The sequence below is a fragment of the Falco rusticolus genome, chromosome 3 (assembly GCF_015220075.1).
Source record: "Falco rusticolus isolate bFalRus1 chromosome 3, bFalRus1.pri, whole genome shotgun sequence".
Taxonomy (NCBI): Eukaryota; Metazoa; Chordata; class Aves; order Falconiformes; family Falconidae; genus Falco; species Falco rusticolus.
This window is the reverse complement of record NC_051189.1, coordinates 91,766,305-91,792,419: the sequence shown is the minus strand read 5'-3', so window position 1 is coordinate 91,792,419 and position 26,115 is coordinate 91,766,305. Positions and strand designations below refer to the sequence as shown.

At 40.6% G+C, this 26,115-nt stretch overlaps 1 protein-coding gene across 1 annotated transcript; it reads right to left on the bottom strand.

Moving 5' to 3' along the window:
* Positions 1-471: 471 nt before the first annotated feature.
* Positions 472-26,115, bottom strand: RIPK1 (receptor interacting serine/threonine kinase 1). The gene is made up of 12 exons (XM_037380475.1): positions 25,991-26,115; positions 21,410-21,621; positions 19,250-19,403; positions 18,641-18,778; positions 16,057-16,285; positions 15,058-15,207; positions 13,711-13,787; positions 10,148-10,238; positions 7,342-7,905; positions 5,569-5,640; positions 3,220-3,372; positions 472-2,281 (listed from the first exon to the last, which is right to left on the bottom strand). The coding sequence occupies exons 2-12, from the start codon at positions 21,559-21,561 to the stop codon at positions 1,995-1,997; spliced, it is 2,067 nt and encodes a 688-aa protein (XP_037236372.1). The 5' UTR covers positions 21,562-21,621; positions 25,991-26,115; the 3' UTR covers positions 472-1,994.

Below are 26,115 nucleotides of genomic sequence, written 5' to 3'. Positions count from 1 at the left end.
CTTTTTTTTTTTTTAAATAAAAGCACAAATGAGGACTGGGGAGTTTATATAGTAATAACAGTGCAACCGATGTTACTAGAACATAAGTGGACTTTGTAGATCTGTTAAGGAATCTGTTTCATGAAGTAACACAGTAGTTGTTAGTTGTAACTCTCTGTGGACTGATACAGAGGAGAAAACACCCTCCACCCCATTTCTCTATCCACTTCAAGAAGAGTGAATTATTATTTCTGGAAGGTGTATGCTCATTATATTAGAGAATGAAATCTTTGTCCATTATACTCAAGAGTTTATAGAAAATTTAGCATGTTGCCAAGTCAAAACAGCAACATAATGCAATAAATTCTGAGGAATTCAAAATATAAATATTACTGTGGTATATACTGATATACTACAAGCTAGTCTCCATGGAAAACATGGGTTTTAGCATGCATTAACAATAAATACATAAACACTCCAGTATCTAGGTAGATGACACGGTCTTTGTATTGATTTCTGCTGAAGTGTCCATTTTGGGGGCCATTTCCACTATTGCCTTGTGCTAAGTAGGTTTAAAGATTATAAGTATGTTGGTGCTTGCTACAATTCCAGTTTCATTTTGCTTCTACTGAAATGGTGGCTTCTGTATCAAGGAGCACAAATCCATTCTAACTACACTTTATTAGATTATTAGCTTTTTGCACAGTAACAAGAAGCTAATGAATACTTAACTGCTTTAGCTACAGCATAAAGAATGACCTGGTCCAAAACATCTGCTGGAAATATTTGTAGATTTGATGGAAATAGGAGGCATCGTCCTTCACAGGAAGAGGTTGGCATGATTATTCTTGGGGCATAAAAACGTACAGCTCAGTAATTCTGCTTTCATAGATCTTGCACGCTGAGACTATGTCAATACTGGGAAGTCAGAGTGGCAAGGAACATTCCCAGGCACTGAGATACCATCACCTGCGCTATAGAGCTGTTCCAGTGCTCCCCAACACACCTTCAGAACTGTGAAATAGCCCTTGCACAGTATTCTGGAGGGTTAAAGAACATGCTTTCCTGGCAGCAGGCTGTGGCATACCAGTTAACCTCAGCACCCAGGAACATTCCCAGGCATGTTTAAGTTACTAGTATAAATGCAGCCTAAGCGATTCAGAAACTAGTTGCTCTCCAAGCACCCAGAACGAGTAGGAGAATGGGTCTTCTGTCACGTGGTAATAAGGCACTTTACCCTTCCCAAAGCTCCCATATTCCCAAGTTTTTACTTTGGATTTTGTAATGATTGACTTTCTTTTTCCAGTATTTCATAAAGCAGATGAGAAACTTAGCATGTAAAATCTTTTCTACCAAGCAATGTAAAAATCTAATGCAATATTAACCTGTGAAAGAAGAGTATTTTATCAATTATATACTTTTAAAGCCAAAAATATTTTTTGCTTTTATTCATGCTGCTGTTCTGCATAATTCTAGACATCTGTATTTAATTAACATTATAAAAAGATTTAAAAAATAATGTTGTATTGACTTAGAACAATCTGGGATAGTACCCTTGCAAGTATTGGCACTTCTGGCAAAATTTGGGCAGAAAACAAAATCAACTGAAGGAGTCAGTCAGTCTTTCACATATTATTACTGATATATTAGCTCTGCTGAAATGCATGCTTTTGTTTGGAACTGAACAAGGGTACCAACGTGTTCCAAGATAGAATCTAGAAAGCTTGTATAATACATTCTCCTTCAACCAATACTGGTATTGCATGTTGTTGTTGTTATCTTTGGACAATCATTTTAATTAGAAGGAAGGTGCTTATTTTCTTTTATCCTCTGGAACACCCATTTTCTTGACAGAAACTTTTTGTTCTGCTGGAAACTGCTTGGCAGAAAAAAAATTGTTCCAAAAAATCTGTGCAAAAAGCAGAGCTCCAGAAGGTCTGTTCAGAATTATTACTTGTTATTGGAAAGGTCTTCAAGGAAAAAATACCCTCATTTCCCCCCATTTCTCAGTCAACTTACTCCTCGTTGATTTGCATCAAACTAGTAAGGAGATCCAGTCTCTGACAGCCAAAGAGGGCTTTTGCAAGCTTTCCAACTGTAGCGCCTTTGGAGCCTTCCCTCATTACCCACTTCAGCAGCATTTGGTAAACTTTTTCTTTTAGTCCATCTCGTTCATAGTCATGATCAATTTCATCAATCTCGGGATCAGAGAAGCCCAGTTTACGAGCACAGTGCTTCCACTGTTTAGCCAACTTTTCTCTTACTAGATTCAGATGTTTCTCGGTCAGGACAGAAGTATTGTCTGCAAAAAGAAAAAGTGTGCAAGAAAATGGCATTGTTTAACATTTCTTCTGCTCCTTTGACTATCTCACGTGTCCTCCCCCAACTATTTATTGGTAGTATCTGGAAACAGAATTTTAGTGATACAGTCAGAAGTGGATTTCATGGAGGCAGTATTGTCCAATGATGCCAGGATAGAAAATCCCAGTCAGAACACGTGTATGAAGTTGCTGGACCTGCTTTTTGATCTGAGGCTGTCATAGTTTGTCACTCAAACCTGCAAGACTGAAAAGCTCCTTCCTAGAGTTCTTACACAGCTGACTGATGTCTGTATGATATGTTTTATATTCTGGGACACTATTAATTTGTTTACTTAGGAATAAATGTGGATAGTTTAGTTAAGTATTGACTAATGAAAATAAATTAAATTTCAAAATCTTCCAGTTTCCACCTGAATGAAGTGGTCGTGGCCCTGAGCCTGTCAGTGTTCAAGAAGCATTTGGACAATGCTGTTAGGTGTATGGTTTAACTTTTATGTTTCCCTGTGTGGTGTCAGGTGCTGGACTCTATGATCTTCATGGGTCCCTTCCAACTCAGCATATTCTATGATTCAAACTCTAAGTCAGGTAAAGACCGCCAATCCTAACCTTGCTTCTATCAATTTGAGTGTTGTTATTCCACTTGTTCTTGACACATATAGATCTGTACGTCTATCTGCTGTCTCATAAGGGCTCATGAAACTACAGGACAAATGAGGTATGTGATATTACAGAACAGTATTATCACAAAACCCTTACTTGTTTTGTACACTCTTAAGCATGTAGTAGAAAAAGACCCAAACAATTATTTCTCAAATATCAGAGGGAGAAAGCTGTACCGGTTTCATACATTCCAAACCAAATGATCCTCAGATAAACATATGGGGAGAATACATCAAAACTAGGGAGATATTTCTCTTACCAAATACACCAATTGCTTCATAATGCATATAAATTGCTTCTGTAGCAACAGGAGAAGTGCTGATGTGTTGATTGTGCTCATCAATCTTCATGTGATTGTAGGATCCAATTTGAATTCCAGAACTGTTACTTATGTTGTACTTGATTGAGTCTTCTGTATAAGCAAATTTAATACAATTTTATAAACAACTGCATATGGTTCAAAATGTCAAGAAGCAACATAAGGAGGCGGTAAGGAGGAAGAAGGTTCTGCTAGTAAGGGAAGGGGTTAAATGTTTTTATTGCATTTAATGTAGAAATGGCTATTGCCTGGCAAGTGTAAGCATATTTTCATTATGCAGTGTGACATAAATGTACTTTAGTGAAAGCCCATCCTATTCTAGTCTATGACAAAGTGCCATAACCAAGCCTTACATGCTGGTAGTTACTAGACTGTAAATAATGTTCCTTGCACTTTAGGAATGTGTAGTAGCAGCTTTCCTTTTTGTTGGCTAACAGCTTCAGGTCTGTCTTTTTTTTTTTAATTAAAAAAAAAGGCACTTTCAAGTAAACTTAAAAGCCTTACTTCTGCCCCTCAGCTTTACTCTTCATAGATGTAAGTTCAGGTTTATAACTTCAAAGTTCTGTGAAACTACAGAAAATCATTTCTAGCTGCTTGTAAGGTTTCTATACTCCATGTTATACTGTGCTATCTTGATGGCATCTATCTGTGTTTCACAGTGTATTTCATCCTTGCTATCTAGGAGTATATTCTTCAGTTATGCTTGTTTTCACAGTGAATCACAGTGCACTACTTGCTCAGTGTTTCAACACTTCCTTCTCTCTCTCTCCTCTTTTAACCCCCCCCCCCCTTCTCTTTTGGTTCTAAGAAAAGACTAGAATTTTTTCTGAGATACCATACCAAAAAAATCCTACTCCTTTATTTTGAGGCCTGAATTGTCAGCAATAAAAGCCAACATGTATATGCACCTCTGGGAGCTTACATCTGTGGTTTAATTGTATGCGATTAGTTAAACATCTAATTTGGGGTCCTTTGCTTAAAGCTGTCCAACTTCCACACATAAACATCAAATCTTCCATGCAGTCTTAGGTGATGTCAATTTTTTATGCTCTTGACAATGCTTTCTGAACTCTGGATTTAACTTGCTATTAAACTCTATTAAACTTGCTAACTCTAGTTTAAACGGTGACTATCACAACCTGGGTCTAAAATTGAAGTAGAGCTACTTAAAATGACACACCAAGCTCTGTATTTAATAACCCAAAGTGATGGTTAGACATACAAACATCCTTGTTACTCAATTGCAATGTGAAGTGTGGAAATCTATGGTCGTGTATGGAAATAGGACTAAATGCATTTAATATTTGTTAACCTGAAAATGCTAGTCAGAAATACTTATATGTACGCATGATTAGTTTATAGAAGTTGCACAAAAGGAATGCATTTTATTTACAAATCTTTATTTCAAAATACTATGATTTCTGTATCCTTTTTTTTTTTTTGAGGTGAATGACTCAGGAAATGTGTTCATATTTTTAGCTAAAAAATGAAGCAATCTCATATATTCATTATTTTCTTATCTGGTAACACAACGAATCTAGCACAAGATATGAAAACAGGTAGAAATGCTTTGTCAATATTAACAGTAGAAGTTACTGTGCTTATAAATCTCCTTTCCCAAGCCTCCACACTTCACTTGCTTGTCATGTTTCGGTCACTTCCAAGGGGCATGTAGCCAAGAAGACAGAAACCTGCTGTTTCAAGTTTTATTTCTAAGTGTAAACCACTTACAAACTGGACAAGCCTTGAAAAGGTTAATAAAAGAGTTCAGGGTGTCCCAAGTAACACAGCTCAAAAGGAGCATATATTAACAACTCCTGAAGGACAGGACAGAATTCCAGGGGTTTAAGACAGTTGAACTGTAGAGACGTGTGCCCCAAGGAAGGCTGATTAGCACAAAGCCTGCATTAGGGATTTGTATTAAAAATCCAGAGCAACAGTGGATAGGTGTCCCAAATGCATGTATGGTTCAAGAACTGGGCAAAGTCACAGCAACTTGACTTTTAATCTAAGAAACTGGTGTAGGTGTACAGCAGATCTTACAAAGCCTTCATGTTTTTAAAAGCTCTTTACATAAAAGATGTTGTCCTTGATCCATCAAATACATGTTTAATGGTGTGAACAGGTCCTGCTAAAGACAGGAACATACTGGTACTGATAACTTCAGCTATGGTTAGAAATATTAAGCAATAACAAATTATTTCAAGATCCTGAAGTTTTTTGCTTTACTGATCAGGATGCAATGCATAGCCTGCTGGCTACCAGGCAGATGAAGGCTACAGGACTTACCTGGGCTTACTCTTGGTACCGTAGGATAATATGTAAAAGTTCCCCTTGTAAAAGAAGTGGAAACCTTGTTACCTAAACAAAGAGGGAAAACAAACAAACAAAAAAAAGGCAAAAGCATTATATACATAAAAAAGCAAGTGTACTTAAAAATGACTGCCATATTTGTAACAGTACATAATTTATGCTCTTAAATACAAAGAGGTGAGAAGCTTTTTAATTAACAGGATTGTATCTCCTTGAATAACTCTTGTTAAAGCAATGACCTTATTGTGGTTTTGCTCAGCGACTTAATAGCCTTAACCATTCTTGGATCCCAGTGAGGGCAATGGGCTTCTGCATGGGTGTGTGAATACCTGGCTAGTAGGCGGCAGGGTGGGATCACAGCACACCACAGTTACGGACACGAGCTGCCTCATGTCAGGTATTCAAATTGGAGAATTCCAAACTCCCAAGCATGCTCCTACTGCTTACTGCTAAGACTCACTGCAGTTTGTATTAGCACGCTGCTTGTGACCGGCTCTAGCAAAGGCATGGGACACCACTGCATCTTCTGCCAGTGGCAGGAATGCCTGACAAAGATGTAACTTCCAGCCCAGGGCAGTAATCGATTTGGATGCCTGCAGATGAGCTCTGCAACTCATGATGGGGCAGTAAAAGTCGCTGGGTTACGGTGACCCAACAAGTCAAGGAAGAGCTGCAATACAGCTTTTCTGCATCTCAGTCTGATATCTGCCACACTACTGCACGCAGCCTCCATATAATAACTGTTTTCTTTTTTTCTTTCAAACAGAAGATTTTACTTTTATTAGTGGTGCTGACAGTTCTAATCCCTGCCTTCTGACATGACAGCTCTGATTCATTTCAGTAAATAAACTCACATAAACAACTAATCACAGCCTCTGCATAAATAATTTAACAGAATAACACCTTTGTGGCATTCTGCCTGTAAACAGCTAGGCATCCTTGATTTTTCTGGTTAGATGATCTGGAAAAGAATGCCGCACTAAAATTATCCAATATGTAGTAGAAGCAGGGCAATGCAGCTCATGTTATCTCTAGTTTCCAAGAGACTTTAGGACTTACAAGTCGCTAGTTACCACTTATTTATACTTTTTGCCAATGCTGAAGTGTTCTCTTCTTTTTTTGCCTCCATACCTTTCTATTCCACAGCTCACTAGCAAATACTGACAAATAAAGCTCCCCATCAGCACCAGGCAGAGCTCTCTGGAGAAACCAGTTATGAGCCTTAGCCCCTTGTTGGCTCCCTGAGCTCAAAAGTCTCTTACCTTGCTACAAATCAAGGTAAAAATACCCATCTATTTTCTGAAATGCTGCAAATGTTGTTTCTGCACAAACAGAACCTATTGTATGAATGTTACATTTTGGAGAGTCAAAATTTCTCCTTCACTTTCCTAAAATGATTGGTAGCTGCTGTAGCAGTATTTGCTGTCTGCTATTACTTGGTTGTAGCTAAAGAGTTAAGCATTGGGTTTGATGCTCCTCTATTACACTGACTCTTTGGAAATGGTTTACTTGAAATGAACAGCTTGAAATTAGTCAAAGCAGCATAATGATGTCCCAGCTAGTGTTTTAGTGACCTGAAGTAATCAAAGAGAACTTAATGAAATAAATTCACCTTTGCTATATCACAGATCAATTGTCAGCAATAAGCAGGTGGTTGTTACGTAAACTACAAAACACTCTTGACAAATGCATTTTTAGAGAAGTCGTCTGTTTTCAGAAGGATAGGTGTTGGGGTAGGAGGAATCTCACCCGTATCTGTGCCTGCAGTCTTTGGGTACCAGTTCACGTTGGTCTGTGACTGCAGGTTTGGGCCACATTCAGGCACAGGAGGTTTACTTAGGCTACAGGTACTGGCTGAACGCAATCCATAGAGATCCTCTGTGTTTCCTGTTAGAAGACTGTTAGGGTTTGGCCCGTAAAAAAAATCTGTATTCCCCCATTTTGGTGGTGTTGCAGCTGGCTGTGGCAAAAAATATGGATTAGTGTTTGATCCTGTTTTTTCAGTGCTTGGACACAGTTCACTCTGTTGAGGAGGAGTGGGAGAAGGCTTTGCAAATGGATCATAGGAAACTCTTCGTCTCCTTTCTTCCTCTCTCATTTCAGGGGTGTACACTAAAGGTGGAACTGCTTTATCCATCCGGCTGCCAAATACATGGTAGTTGTATTCACACTGAAGTTTTCTTTCTAGATTATCAGATGTAAATGAGGTCTCACAGCTCTCAACAGGCTGGTTCACAGGGGAGGCAGCAAACAGCGCTTCGTTAGCCTGACTGGTCATGGGACCTTGTGAGCTGTGTAGAGAATTAGGCTGATCTGAAAGGGAAGAAAATGAAATATTTGAAATACATCCAAATGCAAGTATGTAACTTGTTGCGATGACACTAGAATCTATTAATCTATCTCTAATATTATGGTAATATATAAAAGGTGAAAATATAACATTACTTCCAGAATAAGCTGTGTTTTATTTTTTAAATGCTTTTACTGAGAAGTATTACAGATTTTTATCTAGGTAGTACGTGCTTGTGGAAGCTATCAGTGTCAAAAATCTCACTGAAGTGCTGTCAGAATTCGTTGCATACTCTGCTTATATTGACACCAAGTTCTCAACCACTGAAACAACAGTTCCTGTAAGCACTTGCAGGTTCTGATTTACTGGTGTGTCTCTGTTGGTATTAACTGGAATTTAATCAGTGCAAAATTGGAGTGTAACAGGATGGAAAAAAACACCACTGTAATAGGTGTTACTTCAGACAGCACAAATAATTTGTCATTAATGTTTGCAAATGATTACATAAAATATCCTGCCTGGGTCTTTTATAATGAATCTTTTTTGTCTAGTTTATTCTTCATAGTCCCAAAGAATACATTTTTAGAAGTAAAGACTGCCATATAGTCTGTGTTATCTACATCCTTCAAACTAATTCTCACTATCAAAGGAAGCTCTACTTCAGTCTTGAACTAAATTGAGTTGTTGTTTGGATCATGCTGCAGCCTTCCAAGACTAAACAAGAATGTAAAAATCTGCTTGTTACTACTTGTTCTTGAGGGTAGGACTACAGATACTTTCTAAAAATGTTCTGAAAGCTTCACAGTTGTCTAGAAAACATTGTACATTGCCTAAAGCAAGAGGACTCTTACAGACTCCTGTAAAATAGGGACAAAGTGTATGTATGTGCTTCTATTTAGTTCAGATTATGCCAGTGAACTGGTTTGTTTTTCTCTCTCTTCCTCCCCACCTCCAGATTACATGAATTCAGTTGATATTGGGCAGGACCAAAACTAGTTCCTTTTGATGCCTGTATGTTAGTACACCTTTAAGTCTAACTTGCTCTGCTGCTTTTGTTATTGCTGCTAGAGAGGGAGTGGAAGAAGCAAATACAGAAACAACCTCGTCAAAAGTGACAGCTATTAGCAATTCTGTATTAGCATAAACTATATGGCATCCATTCCCCAGGGCAAGCTTGAGATGTACAAACATATCCTGTGGGATACCTTTCACTAACAATGTCTGAGTAATGCCCATTGACTGGAGATAAAACACCCTGATTTTGACTGACAGGTTGTCCAGATCTTTTTGCAGTGTAGATTCACAGTAAAGCCTTTTGTACTTAAAACACAGAGCATCTGAAATCTGCTGCAGACATATGTGATTATTTCTGCTAGGGAAATGTAACTATGGTAATTTAAAAATAACAGCAGTGGGGCTGCCCTACTTAGTCCATCGGTTCTGCTGAAGAACAGTTACGGCAAACCTAGCTTTGGGGAAGATTTATTAGTTGCATGTTACAGTTTAACATTATTCATTTAATAATGCCTTTTGAATTGTGTGAGCAAACTTAGCAGGATTTTATTTCTACTGAATTTGATATTGTTGCTTCTAAATGAGTGTGCAAATACGATCCTATATCCTTCACCATTAAGAAACTTTGGTAAAAGAATTCCAGATACACGACTACAAAACTGTGTCATCATGTATTAGTGAGAGAGCTCTATAAAGCCATGAAACACGCAACTCATCCAAGATTTGATAGAAAACGTGACAGAAAATTAATCTATTAGAGCTGCTCAGATTCCAAAGACAGCAAGATCATGAACAAAAGAATATGTTACAATACGTCCTGGTCATATTCAGAGCATTCATAGGAAAGGCTGGAGTGGGGAAAAAGGAAAGTCTTCATCAAGCGAAAGCCTACAGACTAAGCAGTGGGCCTGACTATAGGGATGGGAAGAAAGATCAAGTATCATCAAGTAATTATCAAAGTGACTACTGAAAAGTCTAATGTTAAACAAAATTTTCAGCATGGGAGAGGAAAGCAGAAGAGTGCAAAATGAAATGGGTTCAAACTGTAGACTGGGAAAAATTCAAAACCATATGACTTTTGGGAGCCTGGGAGCAAATTTAATCTTTTCTGTGATTACAATTCTTTCTGAAGTGCTGAATAATCAAGTCTCTTCATAACCCCTTAATGGTAAGATTAGTTACTTTGTACACGTACACAACTTTATCTTTGGCAGAATACACTGCATAATGATGTGCTAGTAAGTGACTTACCTACTTGACCACTACTGGTATCATCTGCTACAGCATCTATTTGAAGGGACTGCATCCTATTCAGCAGTTCATTTGACTCAGGCCACATTTTCTGCATGTAAGAAAGAACAAATGATCAAGTTACAGGCAAAAGCTTAGCCAAAGGAGTACCTGTAGAAAAAGAGCAGAGCCCGACAGTGAAGTGTCCTGGATGAACAGATTCTGTGAATCTGTGGAAAGAGATCCCATACTCTTCATAGGAGAGCACAGCCTGACAGAAAATACCCATTGCTTTGCTACATACAGATGGGCAAAACCTTTTCTTCAATGAAGGGAGGAAGGACTGCAATGCAATTGCAGTATATAATGCTCTGAGTTGGCTAGACAACACCCTTGCCTACATGAGTATGAGCTTAATCTAGACAGTGGTTTTGGATTGTCTATCTTGTACTTAACAGCTAGACTTTCTGCAAGCAATCTCAGTGAGAGTATGCTGTTGAGGTAAAGGTAGCAAACATGCAACCTGTTCTGTGAATCTATAGTTAGTAAGTACATTCATCAACGGGAAAGAGGTGAGGAAGAAGATCTACATTCAGGTAAGGCCATATTGGCTTTTATGAAGACTATTAGGATCAAGGAGCTTGGAGCAAATCTTCAGAAAGACAGTACAACTTCCTTTCTGTAAATCCTCATCCTCACTTCACTGGAGTGAAGGCAAAATCTATTTCTGTTCTATTCTTTTGATGTTCCTATTATTCAGACTTTACTGGAGGTAAAAAAAAAAAAAATACCTGGAAAAATTATTTCTCAGTTTCCCCCAGTGCTTCTTACTCATAAAATAACTTCTAAAAGGAGGGGGTGGGTGGGTGGGTGACTTTTTTTCTGATTTCGTTTTCTTCACTAAACCCAAGAAATACTTTCAGATAGTAAAAATCAAAACACTACTCTTTCTTCCCAAAAAATCCACTTCCTTCCAAGAGCAAAAGATGAAATTCTAAAGTGCATTACAACCTTAGGTCCTTAGGTTTTACTTGAGTAACTGAAGTGCTTGAGCAGGGTGGTTGGACCAGATGACCTCCAGATGTCCCTTCCAACCTCAACCATTCTGTAACTCTGTGGTCCTTTTAGTTAGGAGGCTGTTGACTCTGCTTCCACAATTTACTGTGAGGGTGGTGAGACACTGGAATAGGTTGCCCAGAGAAGCTGTGGATGCCCCATCCCTGGAAGTGTTCAAGACCAGGTTGGATGGGGCCTTGAGTGACCTCCCTGCCCATGGCAGGGGGGTTGGAACTAGGTGGTCTTTAAGTTCCCTTCCAACCCAAACCATTCTATGATTGCTAGTGGGGGAAAGAAAAAAAAAAAAAAAAGTAGTCAAAACCTAACTCATGTTGCTACTGAGGCTGTACAAGTAGTTCACCACATTGACTTGCCCTGGATGCTGTATTCACATTCTGTGCCCTGATAAGAAGAGATGCTTTCCTTCCTGAGAAAGTAATAGGCTCATGGCTCATTTTCTAAATAGTTCTTCAGTTCCTGTGATTTGAGTGGTATATTTGCCGAGAACTAATGCAGCTAGTATTGGCCATGATCCTGATTTGGGGCTGCTATTATAAGTTAGGCATATGTACTTCACATTATTAGTTATTTTGGTCAAATCAGTCCAGGAAATGTTTCATCAGTTTCATTTTGCAAACCTCTGTTGTTTTTTTGAACAGTCACTGGTGCTTCATAAATATCATATGTTCTCTAAATCAGAAACTTTCATTTCCACAATTGTAGACTTGGTGACAGAAGGAAGCACTTTAAAGAAATCTGTAAATGAATGGTTTCACAAAAGAAGTTGGGTTTCTTAGCTAAAATAACTGGGTACGTACTCTTGTGAGCCTCACTTCACTGCAAAGATTAAACCCCCAATGCCAGGCGTTCTCACCAATAGCTGTCAGTACCACTAAAGTGAGTAAATTGATAAAATCTGTGATAAAAAGGTTCCATAATCAGCTCAATTGTTTAAGAAGTTCTCATTCTCTTATTTTCACTCAGGAAATCATTCTTTTTATCATAATTTATAAACCTACAGCTACAAAGGAATGAGAAACTAATTGAACACTTAGGAAAAACATCTGATTTCAGATTTTCCCTGTTGTTATTACTGTGGTACAACTTCCTGGTCTCAGGCAGTTCATGACTCATTAGACACTGCCTGAACGCAGGACAAAACTTACCAAGAATTTACAGGGCTTTTTTTTACACTTAGTGTAAATCAGATTCTGCCACTTTTAAATCTCTAGGAATAAAATTTTATTTCATGAGTGAGACTTAATGGATATATGAGGAGATTTTGCAAAGTATTATCATAGAATCAGTGTGTCACTCAGGCAGAAACAGACTTTGGGAGACCTCAGGCCCACTTCCTGCTCAAAACAGGGTTACTTATGGGATTAAGGTTGGTAGCTTAGAGCTCTGTGCATTTGGGTGTTGAAAACCTCCAATGATGGTGACTAGACAACCTCATTAGGTAACTTGCTCCACTGCTTGGCTGTCCTCATGGTGAAAAGTGAGGGGTTTTTTTGTTTATTCTCCCCTCTTACATGCAGTTTGCATCTCTCTTGTTTCAGTTTATGGCCAGTGTCTCTTGTCCTCCTACTATGCACTGCTGTGAAGAGCTTGGCTCTGTCTTCTCAATAAACTCCTCACAGTAGGGGACAAGCTGCTATTTATGTCTCCCCAAAGCCATCATGTATCTGGGCTGAAATAGCCCTGGTCTCTCACCACAATCTCACGTGGCAGGACTAACAAGGGCTGAGCAGATCTACTCGATTTGCTGCCTGTGATGCTGTTGTACAGCACAGGGTGCTGGTGGCTTTCTGGCTGCCAGGCAGGCTGTGGTTGGTGCCCACGTTGCTGCTCACCACCACCCTGAGGTCCTTCTCAGCAGGGCTGCTCCCTGGCCAGGCAGCCCCAATTGGCACTGAGGCCAGGGGTTATTCCAGGTGCAGCACATTGCATTTCTTCTTTCTGAATTTCCCAAGATTTTTGTCAGTGCATTCCTCCAGCCTACAGCTGGCAGCCTTGCCCTTGTGACTGTACTGACTGGTCCTCCTAGTTTGGCATCACCTGCACACCTTATCAGAGTATGCTCCATCACTTTGTTCAGGTCACTGGTAGAGTCCTGGCAGGGAAGGTCCTGGCATGGGGCACAGCATGGGGCATGGCAAGGAGCATGGCATGGTATGGCATGGCATGGTATGGTATGGTAGACCCCTGCACTACTGCAGTTGTTACTGGCCTCCATTAACCACTACCCTCTGAGACTCACCATCCAACCTGTTTTCATCCACCCATCTAGACAGTAACATCTGAACTTGGATACAAGTTTGGGAGACAGTGTTGAAAATCTTCCTAAAGTTGAGGTAGATGACATGCACTACTCTCCCCTCATTCACAAATCCAGCCATTTTATCACAGAAGGAAATCAGGTCAGTCAAGTACGATCAGCCTTGAAGTGGCAGAACCTGGCCATAACTAGGGTTGGGGAGGGGTGATATGGGGGACTGACACTTTAAAATGCTTAGAAAGTTACTCACTTTTAACTTCTTCAGATCATCTTCAATATATTGTCCTAGATTTTGATAGTAAAATGGCTTGTATCTTTGACTAATTTCTGCAAAAAGAAAAGAACTAAGTGAAAGTGGTTTTCAACAGAAAATAGAAGTGATTTATTCTATTAACAATTTTGACGGATAACGATTGAATAAAGATTTGTATAAAGTCAGAAGCAGGAAAATCTGTTCGTATGGCTTGTTTAGCCTTATTACAGTAACAAGAACAGGATGCCTTCTAGGGATTTTTTTTGTTGTACTGCTTTTTGGGGTGAAAACTCTGTGATCTGTGGCTGACAGCACCTTTCCTTGACTGGCCAAAAGACTGGTTGCTGCATTTTTTAAGAAATAAGTTACATTCAATTACATGCAGCTATTTGATAAACAACTATCCTGTCTGCTGAAGATGGAATTACTGAAATAATCTACAAACATGGTAAATATCAGTATTTTGCACATGAGAAAATTAGAAGCTAAGACCCAGTGCAAGCATAAACTCAATCCATTAGCAGTAGATTAGGCAGGTTACATTCAGAACGTGTTCCTCCAGGTATACAAGCTTCCTCTGAGTATTTAAGTACATGCCTGTTGTATGTGAAGCTCTCGGTGCATCTGTCTAAATCCAAACCTCTGTTTCCTGTTATGTGTTTGGAGTTTTTTTGTGGGTTGGTTTGCTTTTTGATTTTTTGGGGGGTGTTTTTTGTTTTGTTTTTTTCTTGTTGTTGTTTTGGGTTTTTTGCAGGGAGGGGTTGGGTTTTTGGAGGTTTTTGTGGCACTACATATTGAGGCAGAAGGAAGAGACAAGAGAAGATAAAGATTTTTGATTCATATGCTGAATGCTCTTAGTCTCCTTCCCAGATTATTCAGTCAAGATTTTTACTGATTGCAAGTGTTTTGGGATCTGACCATATGAAAGGATGATTGGCTAGTCGAAGGCTGTTGCATGTCTCATGGGAGGCTAAACAGGGACAGCTTTTGAAGCTAGTTTCAATAGGGTATTTTCTCAGTCATAGCCAAGATATACTGTCCCTTGATGTTAGCTTTTCTGTAAATATCAGCAGGAAGATTACACTATGCTGAAGACAAATTATCAGCAGGTATAAAGTGTGTTTGCTCCATCCACTCACTAGTATTTCTCAAATTGGTAAACGCTGGACCAGGTACTATTTTTAGTTGGGGTACAGGGAGCGTGCTTTACTAGGCGTGTGAATCAATTTTTCTATTTTCAAAGCGAAAATCTGTATTTTAAGAGGAAAACGCTGAAGTGTTTTTTTCTGCATTACAAACTATTGACGGACACATAACAAAAAGAATCCTAAAGCAGTGTCTTACCTGCAAAAGTTGGCCTTTTCTCTGGGTCTTGCTCCCAGCATTGTTTCATTAGGTCGATAATTTCCACTGGACATTTATCAGTGATCTCTGTTATATCTGGTCTGTTTCCATTCATGATGCCAAAGCAAATCTGGGCTTCATTTATGCCATCTGAAAAATAGAATTTCCTATCAGATCCTGATCACAGGTTTTGCGACCTTTCCATGGGTAAAAGAAATAGTGAAGCACCTCTCTGTGTGTTTGTGGATATGTAAAAGGTGATTTCAAAATGTTTGAGTTACAATTACAAATCTCTCGCATTAGTGAATTTGAGTCTACTGCCCTAACTTCCATGGATTAGAGATTTATTTTATGGTTAATGGATTTACTTTTATGTGTAAGACATACCCAGTGTGAGTAAGGGTGGCAGATCTAGCTCTCTAGAACCTGCGCTGCAGTTATGCTCTGCATTGGGTACGAACACAAAGATGGCTAGACAGGCAATTTAGCCATTTAGTTACCAAAAAATCCATTCAAAATGAAAAACATGTTACGCTGGAATTCCACAGTCTGCTCCTATTGTTCTACATGAGCACAGTACTGCATGTTGAGAAATCTGCACCACACAGCTGAGAAGTGGTAACTGGCTGTGTGACCGTTCCTGTTAAAAGAAAAAACACATATAACTAGCTCTCTTCAGGCAACAGCATACATCAGAGTTTCCTTTGGCATCCTGGCCTGCCCAAGGTTTGTCTAAGTTCTGCCACTGAGTGCAGTTTTATGTCCACACCATGTGGATGTGAATAGATTGGTCTCATACCTGCATTTCAATTCAGATGTTCTTGTCGATGCTTAGAAGTCAGAAACAATGCAACTAATGCCTCTTACTGGCCATGAGGTGTTGAACAGGTGCTGTTCTTGGGCATAGATGATTTAATCTACTAATCTTAATTTTATAACTTTTAATGCTTAACATTTGTAACTTAATTTTGCAATAACATTCTTGTGGAAGTAGCTTACATTCGTATGGCTCTTTGTTAGCAAAAATTGCCCAGATCACTATGCCGAAGCTGTAAACATCTGATTTCTCCACAGGTTTCACATTAACACAGCGTAAATGCTCTGGGGCCATATAGAAAAGAGTCCCAGCATTGTTCTGGCAAGCGCTCTTGATTTGCTTCTGTCGGACAGTCTCTTCTTGGGTCAGCCGACTCCAGTTTTTAAAGGAGGCAACACCAAGATCTGCAATCTGAAAAATGAAACACATCAGAGCTAGTGCTGTGATGAAGAGATAAACAAGTATTTCATGCAGTGCTCAATTTTATAATGAATAGCTGGTAATAACTTATCTAAAAATGAAACATTGCAAAAAATGCAACTACAACAAAGGAAAACAAACTATTTGCCATTTTAGATTTTGGTTTTTATTTTCCTTAATAAGTATCACTGCCAACTGGGAACCATTAGGCTAAACCTTCATTATTAACTGAATCCCACTTGGAACGATTACACAATTTAAGTTAAAAAGAAGTTTGTTTTTGCTCTTGTTGACAATCATGTTCAAGATCTGCTTGCAGTGTTCATGGCAGAGCAGAAGATCCATATGAGAAGAAGCTAAGATTCAAATCCAGAAGTAATCTATGAGATGGATGGATATCCCTCCTCCATTACTGCCCTTTCCATTTAGATTTCATTTAACTCAACCTCCTTAGATCTTCCTGCAGGAAGGGGCAAGAAGAGGATCTAAAATGATGTGATGCGTATGGCAAAGACACACGGAAAGGAGTAGCATGGAATAAGTTAAACCAGGGATACCTGGGTTCTGTGCACTTGACAAGGTGACATTACTGAAACCTCAGGGTGCAGTTTTACAACTAGACTAATGGCTGATGGAGAAGAAAGTAATTCTTACCTCCTTAGCCCAATAGCCTCCTGTCATGTGCTCACCCTGCTCCTCCTGTTTCAGCACTGACACATCTGACACTGGGAAGACCTAGTACAAGGCACTCAACCACCCTGCTGAACCAAGCGCTCCCCAACAGAAGGGTAGCACTGCCAACAAGGTAAATTGTAATCTCCTGTTTGGCTTCCTAAATCAGGGCAGGGTGGTCAGATTAGCATCAGTACTAACGCAAGGGAACAGGAGGTCAACAGGAGAGGAAAAATGGAAGAAAATGTGAGTGCCTCTCTTGGCCACAGGCAGCTGTCAAACTGAGTTGTGTAACCTAGTCACTTGAGATAAAACTGAGGTGACACCTTGCCTCAATACTAACTCGCTTTTCTTTTCTCTCTTGTTGCCTCTAACTAGCTTGTTTTTCCTCTAAAGTTTCTGAAGCTTTTGGCTAGAGTTAGAGGTCGTGTGTTCAGAGGAAGAAGTAAACGTAAGCGACATCCTGCTGAGGAAGGAGGAGTCCAAGTTCATGCCTACCAGTGAGAGGTCTAATGTGATAGAGGAAGATATGATATAAATCTTCATACATTTGCAGCTTCCTAGAACAACTATTTCCCTTTATAAATATTGGCAATGTTAGACACATTCAAGCAGACAGATCATACAACAGTTGCCATAAAGTATACTTTTGATCAAGCTGCTTAAGGAGGTCTGATCTGATTCTGAATTTGATCCTGGGTGCTAGTTCAGTTTGTCATGTGGTGTGACAATAGCCTACTTTGGTCCTGTCCATATAAGCAAGCTGAAACCCCCAAAGCCATGCCATTTACATTTAAAGCTGATCATGATGGATTTTTTATTTTTGGCAAAAAAAATATAGTTTATACCTCTTATCTGCAAGCTGCTCATACTGCATTAGGACTTGCTACTAAATTAACCTTGTCAAACAACTTCTCACCAACTTAGGTGTGAGAAATATCAAACGACAGAGCTCTCTTCACAGGAATTTGTTCTGTAATTTCAAACTGTAATGGGGTGATTATTTCAGCAACTCACCTTGACCAGAGACAGGACATTTGATGAGGACTGCTGCAAATTCTACTCAGGCTTATTCAGCAGTAGGCTCTATATCTATGTGTCTTGATCCAAACCCCCACTAAAGTTAATAAAAGAGCTTTGGAACAGGCTTATAAACCATTCTTTGAAGTAGTCTCCTGCTGCTTTTTTTGTAGCTGCTGGCTGTCATTTAAAAATTATGACTAAGGGAAAAAAGAGGGAGACAAAAGAGGAAAAGATACTAGGCAAAAGAATGAAAGGAATAAAAGGAGGAGGTAAAGGCAAGAGGAGAAATTACAGCCATAAAGGACAAAAGACGTGATCCATAGGACATACAATTTTGTTTCAATTTCTGTGTGATAAGATTTGTTTTTTCTTTTTAGCTATATTGTTATTTGTAGTTCATTAGTTCTTAACAATATTATTTTTTTAATACCTTTAGTGATTTCCCTACCACGTTAGGGGAAGATATTATGCACATTTGAGGCTCAGAGGTTATAGGCCACCATACTTCAGTGATCCACTGCTAATCTCTTAGCGATAGCTCGCTAGACTACAAAGGAATTAATTTACCAATCAGAAATATTAACCAATGCAGCTGAACTGGGTTCTTCAACCCAAATCACCTGCTTTCTCCATTTATGTTCTAACAGGTACCTTAATGTGGAAGTCTCTGTCCACAAGGATGTTTTCTGGTTTTAGGTCTTTGTGTACAAAGCCTTGCTCATGCAGATAAAGCATTCCTTCTGTGATCTCCAGCACAAAACGCCCTTTCACTGACAAAGGCAGTGCGACCTAAAACAAAGAACAAGAAGTACCATCTATTAAAAAATTCTACGATAACAATCAAATTAAACCCCACTCTTTTAAAAAAGTATCTTTCTCCGTCCCAAAAGTACCTCTGTTCAAGGTCCTTCAACCTCAACTAAGGTCCTTATTGGATCTAAATTTTTGCATTAAAGTAATTCTAAAGTCACTCCATATTTACAAAAGCATTCTTCTTTAGCAAATTCTCCATGTATCTCTACAAATGCTCCTATAACTTTGAACCTATAACTGTAGCCTGCTCCTCTGTGATGTGCAGGAAAGCCATAGTTGTCCTCTGTTGTCTCTAGAGAAGGCAGGACTGCCACTGGCTCTTTAATACAGAAAGGAGAATGAGAAACTAAAGACCCCATTCCCTGGAGATGGCAGTAACATCTTGTCCCTTTCATGCTTCTTATCAACCCTAAAGGATGGCAAGGCATGAAGCAATTCACTGCTCACTTTCTGTAGCACTTTCATCATGTTCCCCCGGTCCACATACTCCATCACAAGTGAGTAGTTTCCATCTTCCAAAATGATACCTAGGAGTTTTACCACACGGTCATGCTGCAGTCTGCGCATAATCCTGCCTTCTTCGAGGAGTGAAGCATTATATCTATAAAACAGAAATTACACTGAACTCAGATGCCATGTTAGAAAGAACACAGGGATAAAAATGCTGTTGATTCATAATGAAAATGACAGCCAAAAATGTTGATATCCCTAGAGCCACTGTAAGATGAACTGTACCTTCAGCTGGTTTTGAATTGGTACAGCTTTGTTCATGCCAGGTAATATTCCCTAAGACCCTGCTCAAATGCCTTGCACTGAGACCGTCTGCTCAGCCTGATTTTAAGGCCTGTTTTTCAGAAAGTGTGTAAGCCTCCTTTTTGTAGATGCACTGCTGGTTGTGTATCCAAATCCCTGAATAACTGTGGGATCAGGACAGGGCAGGGTTGAAAGAGCCTTTGGACAAGGGGGATCAAGACATACTCCACTACCTCTTGCAGGAAGCTATATAGGTCTCTTTCCCAAAAGGCTGGTATTCATGTTCATGTTCAAAATGGATCTATTACAGGAGATCCACCCACATACTGGATGATGACAACATTTACTAACAATTACTGGTTTAGGATTACTTCAAAGCCTAACTCTTTACCTGTGCCTCGGTACAACCCATCAATAGTCACAGGTACACAGCTGGGAGCTCACTAAGGGTATTAAAAGATGGTATCCATCATATTAAACAGAAGAAGGGGTGGTATTTTTACTATTGCTCCTACTCTAGTCATTGGGCAAAAGGCTGTAAGAAAATCTTGAGACTATCTTGCTTGCTAATGCTTTCCTACTGTGTGACTTAATAGGAAACTGCTTTCTCCCTCTGTGTTCCTCTGTAGTACTAGAGAAGAAAGTGGTTGTTTTGTTTGCATTAGGTTCAGTTATAAATTTGCTTAAGGCTTTTTGTTCAGTATTCAAGGAATGACAAACTTAAGAGCCTGTGCAGTGAGAAAGTAAAAACACAAAACCAAAAAAATAAACCTGGCAGGCTTGTCCATTTAATCTTTGTTCATCCCAAACTGTCACTGCAGTCTGCACACTACTGGAATCTCTTAATTTGCTTTCCACTGGCAAAATAAAAACTCAGTTAGCTTATTTATCATGACCCAAACCAGAAGATCCTGGGTTTTCATCTCTCTCTAGCGGATGACTCATGGGAGAGTTTTAAGACTCTTACAGCTGTGAGATAGAAGAGCTGTAACACGACCTGAATCCACTGAAATCAACAGCTAATTCAATCCTTGAATTAAATCATAGAATGATTTGGGTTTGAAGAGACCTTAAAGATCATCTAGTTCCAACCTCCCTGCCATGGGCAGGGACCCTTCCACTAAACTACATCACTCAAAGCCCCATCCAACCTGTCCCTGAACACTTTCAGGGATGGGGCATCCAGAGCTTCTCTGGGCAACTTATTCCAGTGTCTCACCACCCTCACAGTAAGAATTTATTCTTAATATATAATCTAAATCTACTCTCTTTTAGTTTAAAACCATTACCCCTTGTCCTATTGCTACAGATGCTACTAAAATGTCTGTCCCCATCTTTCTTGTAAGCCCCCTTTAAGCATTAAGTAGCAGTGGGCTTGGTTCACTCTGCTTTTTCTCAAGGGAGAGAGGGTTACATTCTTGGTATTATACATGTGCAGTTGGAGTCCTGCTGATAGCTTATGTGTGTTTAGTTCCTAGAGGACATTTACAGTTGGACAATTGTATTGGAAATTGATCTGCAAGCTTGAAAATGTCATGTGCTCAGAGTCTTGCACTTCCTTAAGTTTGCAAGAGTCTCCTTGATTCTTAATAATTCACATTAGTGCTCACCTTGCAAAGAAAACAGGAACTTTTCTACTTAAAATGAAAAAAGTTGGCTTATGAGGGATAAAAAAAGGAAAATTTGCAGGACAGCTGTTAGTATTGTCTTAAAGAGTGTTTTCCCCACATACAGTATCTCCAGAATCCAGAGATCTGAAATCATTACACTTTATTTAGATTTATCTCCATTGAATTCAGAGGATTCCTTAGACTAACTAAAATATAAAAATCAAAACCAAGATCTGTAACTTACTCAGTGCGCTGGGGTCCTGTATATACTTTTTTTAATACTACATATCCATGTTTTTTGTGAAAGCACAAAGAAATTGTTCCAAATCCTCCAGCGTCTAATTGTTTTTTTTCAAGCAAATCCTGGGTGTTCATGTGGATGTCTTCCAGAGACATGATTGCAGTCTTTGTGGCTTAGCAATTAAAACAAAATCAAGTACCCTAGTGCTTCTGGACCTGTCGTATAAAGGAGGAAAAAGAAGTGTCATTATCAAGCATTCATCAGTTCCACTAAATAAGCATGATGTAAGGAGTGGGACAGAAGTATACACTGTCGTGACCCTTATGAACAAAGAGTCTCAGTTTGAAACCAAAGATGCTGTGGTTGTTAACATGATCAGATGTAAAGATCACAATGATTTATCATGTCAATCCACTATTATATTAAGCCAGTGTAAAACCTTCTTTCTTCACCTGAGGATTTCCAAGTGCTGTTAATAAATAGGTTTTATACATATAACATGCAGTACATTGGTACTGTCCCTACACTTCACATGTACAAAAACTGAAACCCAGAAAAAATCAAGGGCTACAGTCCCAAAAGCAGGTAGTACCTCATGATTCTGACAGGCGTTTAATTTTCTAAATTGCCTGAATGCGGGCCTGTCAGATGCCCAGATATTCATATAACTCTAAGCTACCTTTTAGGCATCTTTGCAAATCCAGCTCTAAAGGGTTTGCCTGAAGCTTCAAACAAACAAAATGTTTCTCTGGAGGGTGAAACAAAGAACCCAGCTTCTGTGGGAAGCTCATTTTCACAGCTGCCTGAATTTAAAAAGACAAGTGCTAGGAAGGACTGCAGTGGGATATAAGGCAGCTTCTCCCCTGCCCCTCAAAAAAAACAGAGGAGCAAAGAAATTGTGAAGGCTAGTAGTAACTCCTAAATGCACCAAGAGAAAGAGAGTGCTCGGGGGAGCCTGTGAAATGGGTAGATAAGCAAAAACCGGTGGATGCCAGAAGAATTTTAAACCTTTGATAAAGCTGTGGTGCTCTCTTGCCTAACATGTCTCAGAAGGTAAAAACCTTAAAAGAAGGCTAGACAGCCAGTACCTTCAGGACACACCAGGAAGCTGTGCTGCTGGCAGAGCTGTTTTTTTCCTTGCTGAACTTTTACCTTAAGTACCTTAGATCAGGTAAGGAAAGAGTATCCTAAGAAAAGACGAAGACCAAGAGACTAGCAGGGCTGTTCAGTTTCCATTCCTCTTGGGTGACAATGACACGGGTATACAGAGCTGGGAGAAAGGCAGCATTGCAAAGTGCCACTATCAGCAAAGGTAGATTGGCTCATTCAGGTAATTAAGAGCTCTAAATAGTGTAGCAAGGGTATTCCCAAATTTTTCAGACCAACAGGTGACTGTTAACTCGTGTAAACTACTGTGCACCTGTATCATCAAATCTCTAGTTGAAAAGATTGCTTAATGTTGATACGATCACCAGCAGCAGCCTAATTACTACAGCCTCTTTCTGGAGCCTGGGAACTAAGGAGGTAGTGAAAGTGCCTGTAGAAAGTAGATGTCTAAGGGAAGAGAGATGTTTATGTGCAGGTTTGGAAATATCTGGTCAGTTCAATACTGACAAGCCAAAATAGGGAAGAGTAAATTTAATTAAAAAAAACCACTCTGTTGCGCCTGTAGAAGAGAGGATGCAAGAGCTTCCTCTTCCCAGTGTATCTGTGGGCTGCTGTCATACAGACAGGGAACATCCTCTCCACATGTGGAGCACCGTGCTCTCTGCGGGGTTTTTCTTCTTTGCCTTTGCTGACTACGAAAGGATGTAAATTTTGTTTTGCTGGAGTGCTAGCCTGCAGTGTGAGCACAGGACTGAGCATATGGCTGCATTTGTTTAGTAAGAAGGTAAGCTCTGCTATGCCTCATAATTGTTAGGGGAGAAGAAATCGTTGTGTTTTGGCTTTTTAAAAAATTTCTTTACAATTAATCAAATAGCTGAGTAACAAATGACTCATAGCAGTGCCAAGAACACTCACTGCTGCTCTCACAGGTGAGCTCTTGTCTCCCTGGAAGTTTTTGGTGATGGTTCTCTGGCCTTCTTGGAGTGGCGCTACTGACTGTTTTGCAGGTGGGGTGGGTGTCACAGGTACAAAGGCCTGAATTCAGTCGTGAGACATTAATGTGGCATAAGCTAATGTCTTGCTTCTTTATGTGGTGTCTCACTTTCAAGAATTGGTTCAAAGTCACATATCTATGGTAATTTTTCCATGCTAACAGTAATTATACATCTAGGTAGTAGTTATTCTTGTAAGAATTGTATGTGCTTTTCTTGTGAATGCAAATAAGATGTGTATTTCTGATGGGGCTGCCATGCAGTACCATATAACCTGATGGAAAAACAGCCCTGCCTCAAACTGTAACAATATAGGACCTGTTCCTATGACACAGCATCATAACCAGAAGGCTTGGAAATTCGGAAGTAATAACTTCTGAAATCATAAACATCTGCTGAAACGAGCTGGGTAAGATAGAACAGAGGGAATTTTCTTGTAAGATGGGCGAGAACTCCCCTCCTTGGGCATGCTCTACTATTAGGATGCTACTACTTCTTTTTGTTGTTGTTAAGCAATGAGGTATTCTGAGTAGAAACTCTTTGATCTTAAGACTTATTTCAAACCCAAAGTTTTCTGTAGGATGGATGTCACAGGAAAGCAATCTCTAGCCAGGTTTCTAAGCAAAGACTACTTATTTCAGTATACTGTTTAATGCGAGGTACTGGCGGATGTTATCTGGAAATATCAGATGACAAAGAAATTAAGCAGGGAATCTCCTTGTTTATTTCAAGCTTACTGCTTTTTATTGAGGTACATGGCAATTCAAATGTATCTTCAGTACTTATGATACACTATTGCATACTTTACATACCTGTGGTTAAGAGAACAGTAGTTTGGTTTAGCCTGACCTTACAGAAGTTACATGTACTTCTAGGGGTTAACTTGTGTTCTATGAGGTAGCCCTCCTCTGTATACATAGTATATTAAAAAAAAAATGCTTTATAATCAATCATTCTGAACATCTGTACAGGGTGGGTTCATATTTAACAAGTGCCAACATGTATTATGAAAGTTTTGAACACTGGTTGCTAGAAGAGAGGGATTTTTGCCCACCAGTATGTCTGGGTTTTCTTTAGGAAGGGATGAAAGCGTAGTAAGTAGGTTTGTGGCATTTTTCTTTTTAACACCACGGTTGTGTTCTCCCTTCTAACCCTCAAAGGGCACATAAATTCCCAAGAATCATGACCTGGTCATTAGGTCATATCAGGCCTGATCACCTTTCAAAAGCGGTTTGCTGTATTCTGATGATTTGTTACTGATCTGATATAGACCTGACATAACCTGCACAGTTAAGCAGGATTAGTGAGTGCATTAGCAGGGTAATTTGAAAAAACATTACCCAGAGAGAGAAAAAAAAAAAAAAAAGTAGCCCTTTTGGCCTAAGGACACAGTGCACAAGTTCTTGAGCAGTGTTACCAAGTATAATTGGAGAAAGTGAACAGGTTTGCAGGCACTGAAACTCAGGCCACTTAGTTACCAGTTGGGACCAAGGGAATAACAAGGAACTGAAGCTGGTATCACCGATACAAGTAACAGGTGATAAATGGAAGGGTTCCTGCAGCTGGAGACAAAAACACAGCATGTGTGGAAGGTGTTTCAAAAGCTCTCAAGTGCATCCCAACCCTGTTGCTGTAACTCTCATAACCCACTCCATCTAAACCTTGCTCTTCTGCTCAGGTTTTTCAACTGCTGCATCTTTTGGACGCTGATGAATGATTTCTTAAAAAAATATAACTTATTTTGGAAATAGCAAAAAAACCACCTGTGTCAGATCTGCAGTAGGTTACAGAAGGAATCCCGTGGGAAGGCGGAGGAGCCAGGACAAGGGAAGCAAAGGTGATCATGAAACAGGCGCGTCGGCAGGACCGGCGCAGAGGCAGCCCGGAGCACACGGTGAGTTTCGGCGGGGCCAAGGAGGCGTCTGCGCGCTGCCCTGCACCGGTACGACGGGGGCACCGTCGGTTCTGGTTTAGCACAGCAGCGGCCGCAAACCCGTGTGTGCCTGTCGGGGAGCTGGAGCGGGCTGCCTGGGCAGAGGCACCCGGAGCGCCGCGGCTGCCTGAGGAAGGCGCTGGGCCGGTGCCGGGCGCTCCGGGCCGGGCCGAGCTCGGCCCCTGCAGCCCAAGCGGGCGGGGCCGGGCACCCAGCGCGGGTTTTCTCTGGCCTAGTTCCTCGTTGGCCGACGCGACATGTCGCCCTTGTCCTCCCGGCGGCTTCCTGCCGCCGAGGCCGCCCTTCCTCGCACGCATCGCTCCCCGCCGCGGCAGCCCGCGGCTTCCCCGGTGGCCGGGCACCCCTCCCCGGCGCCGCCGGCAGCAGGTGGCGGGGCCGGGGCGGGGGGATCCGCGCCGCGGCCCTTCCGGGCCGCCTCGTCCCGGGTCCGGCATCCCGCCGGCCTGGCAGGCCCCGGGCCCCGGCGCCTCCGCAGCGTGGGGGCGGCGCGGGTCCGCCTGCCACCCCCCGTCCCGGTGCGCGGTGCCTTACCGTGGCTGCGGGCCGCTGTCCTCCGTCCTGCCGCCTCCCTCGGGAGGGCCCGGCGGCGAGAGGGTGCGCCCTCACCGGCCCCGCGGCGGCGGGAGGAGGGCCCGGCCCGCCCCGCCGCGCCTGCT

What these genes read in the sequence shown, in the direction of transcription:
- RIPK1 (XM_037380475.1), bottom strand. Translation starts at nt 21,561, where the DNA reads ATGTCTCTGGAAGACATCCACATGAACACCCAGGATTTGCTTGAAAAA. An exon ending in ACAGGACCCCAGCGCACTGA is followed by an intron (nt 19,404 to 21,409) that starts GTAAGTTACAGA and finishes TCTGTTTTATAG; the next exon opens with ATATAATGCTTCACTCCTCG. An exon ending in TAACAAAGAGCCATACGAAT is followed by an intron (nt 15,208 to 16,056) that starts GTAAGCTACTTC and finishes TCTATTTTTCAG; the next exon opens with ATGGCATAAATGAAGCCCAG.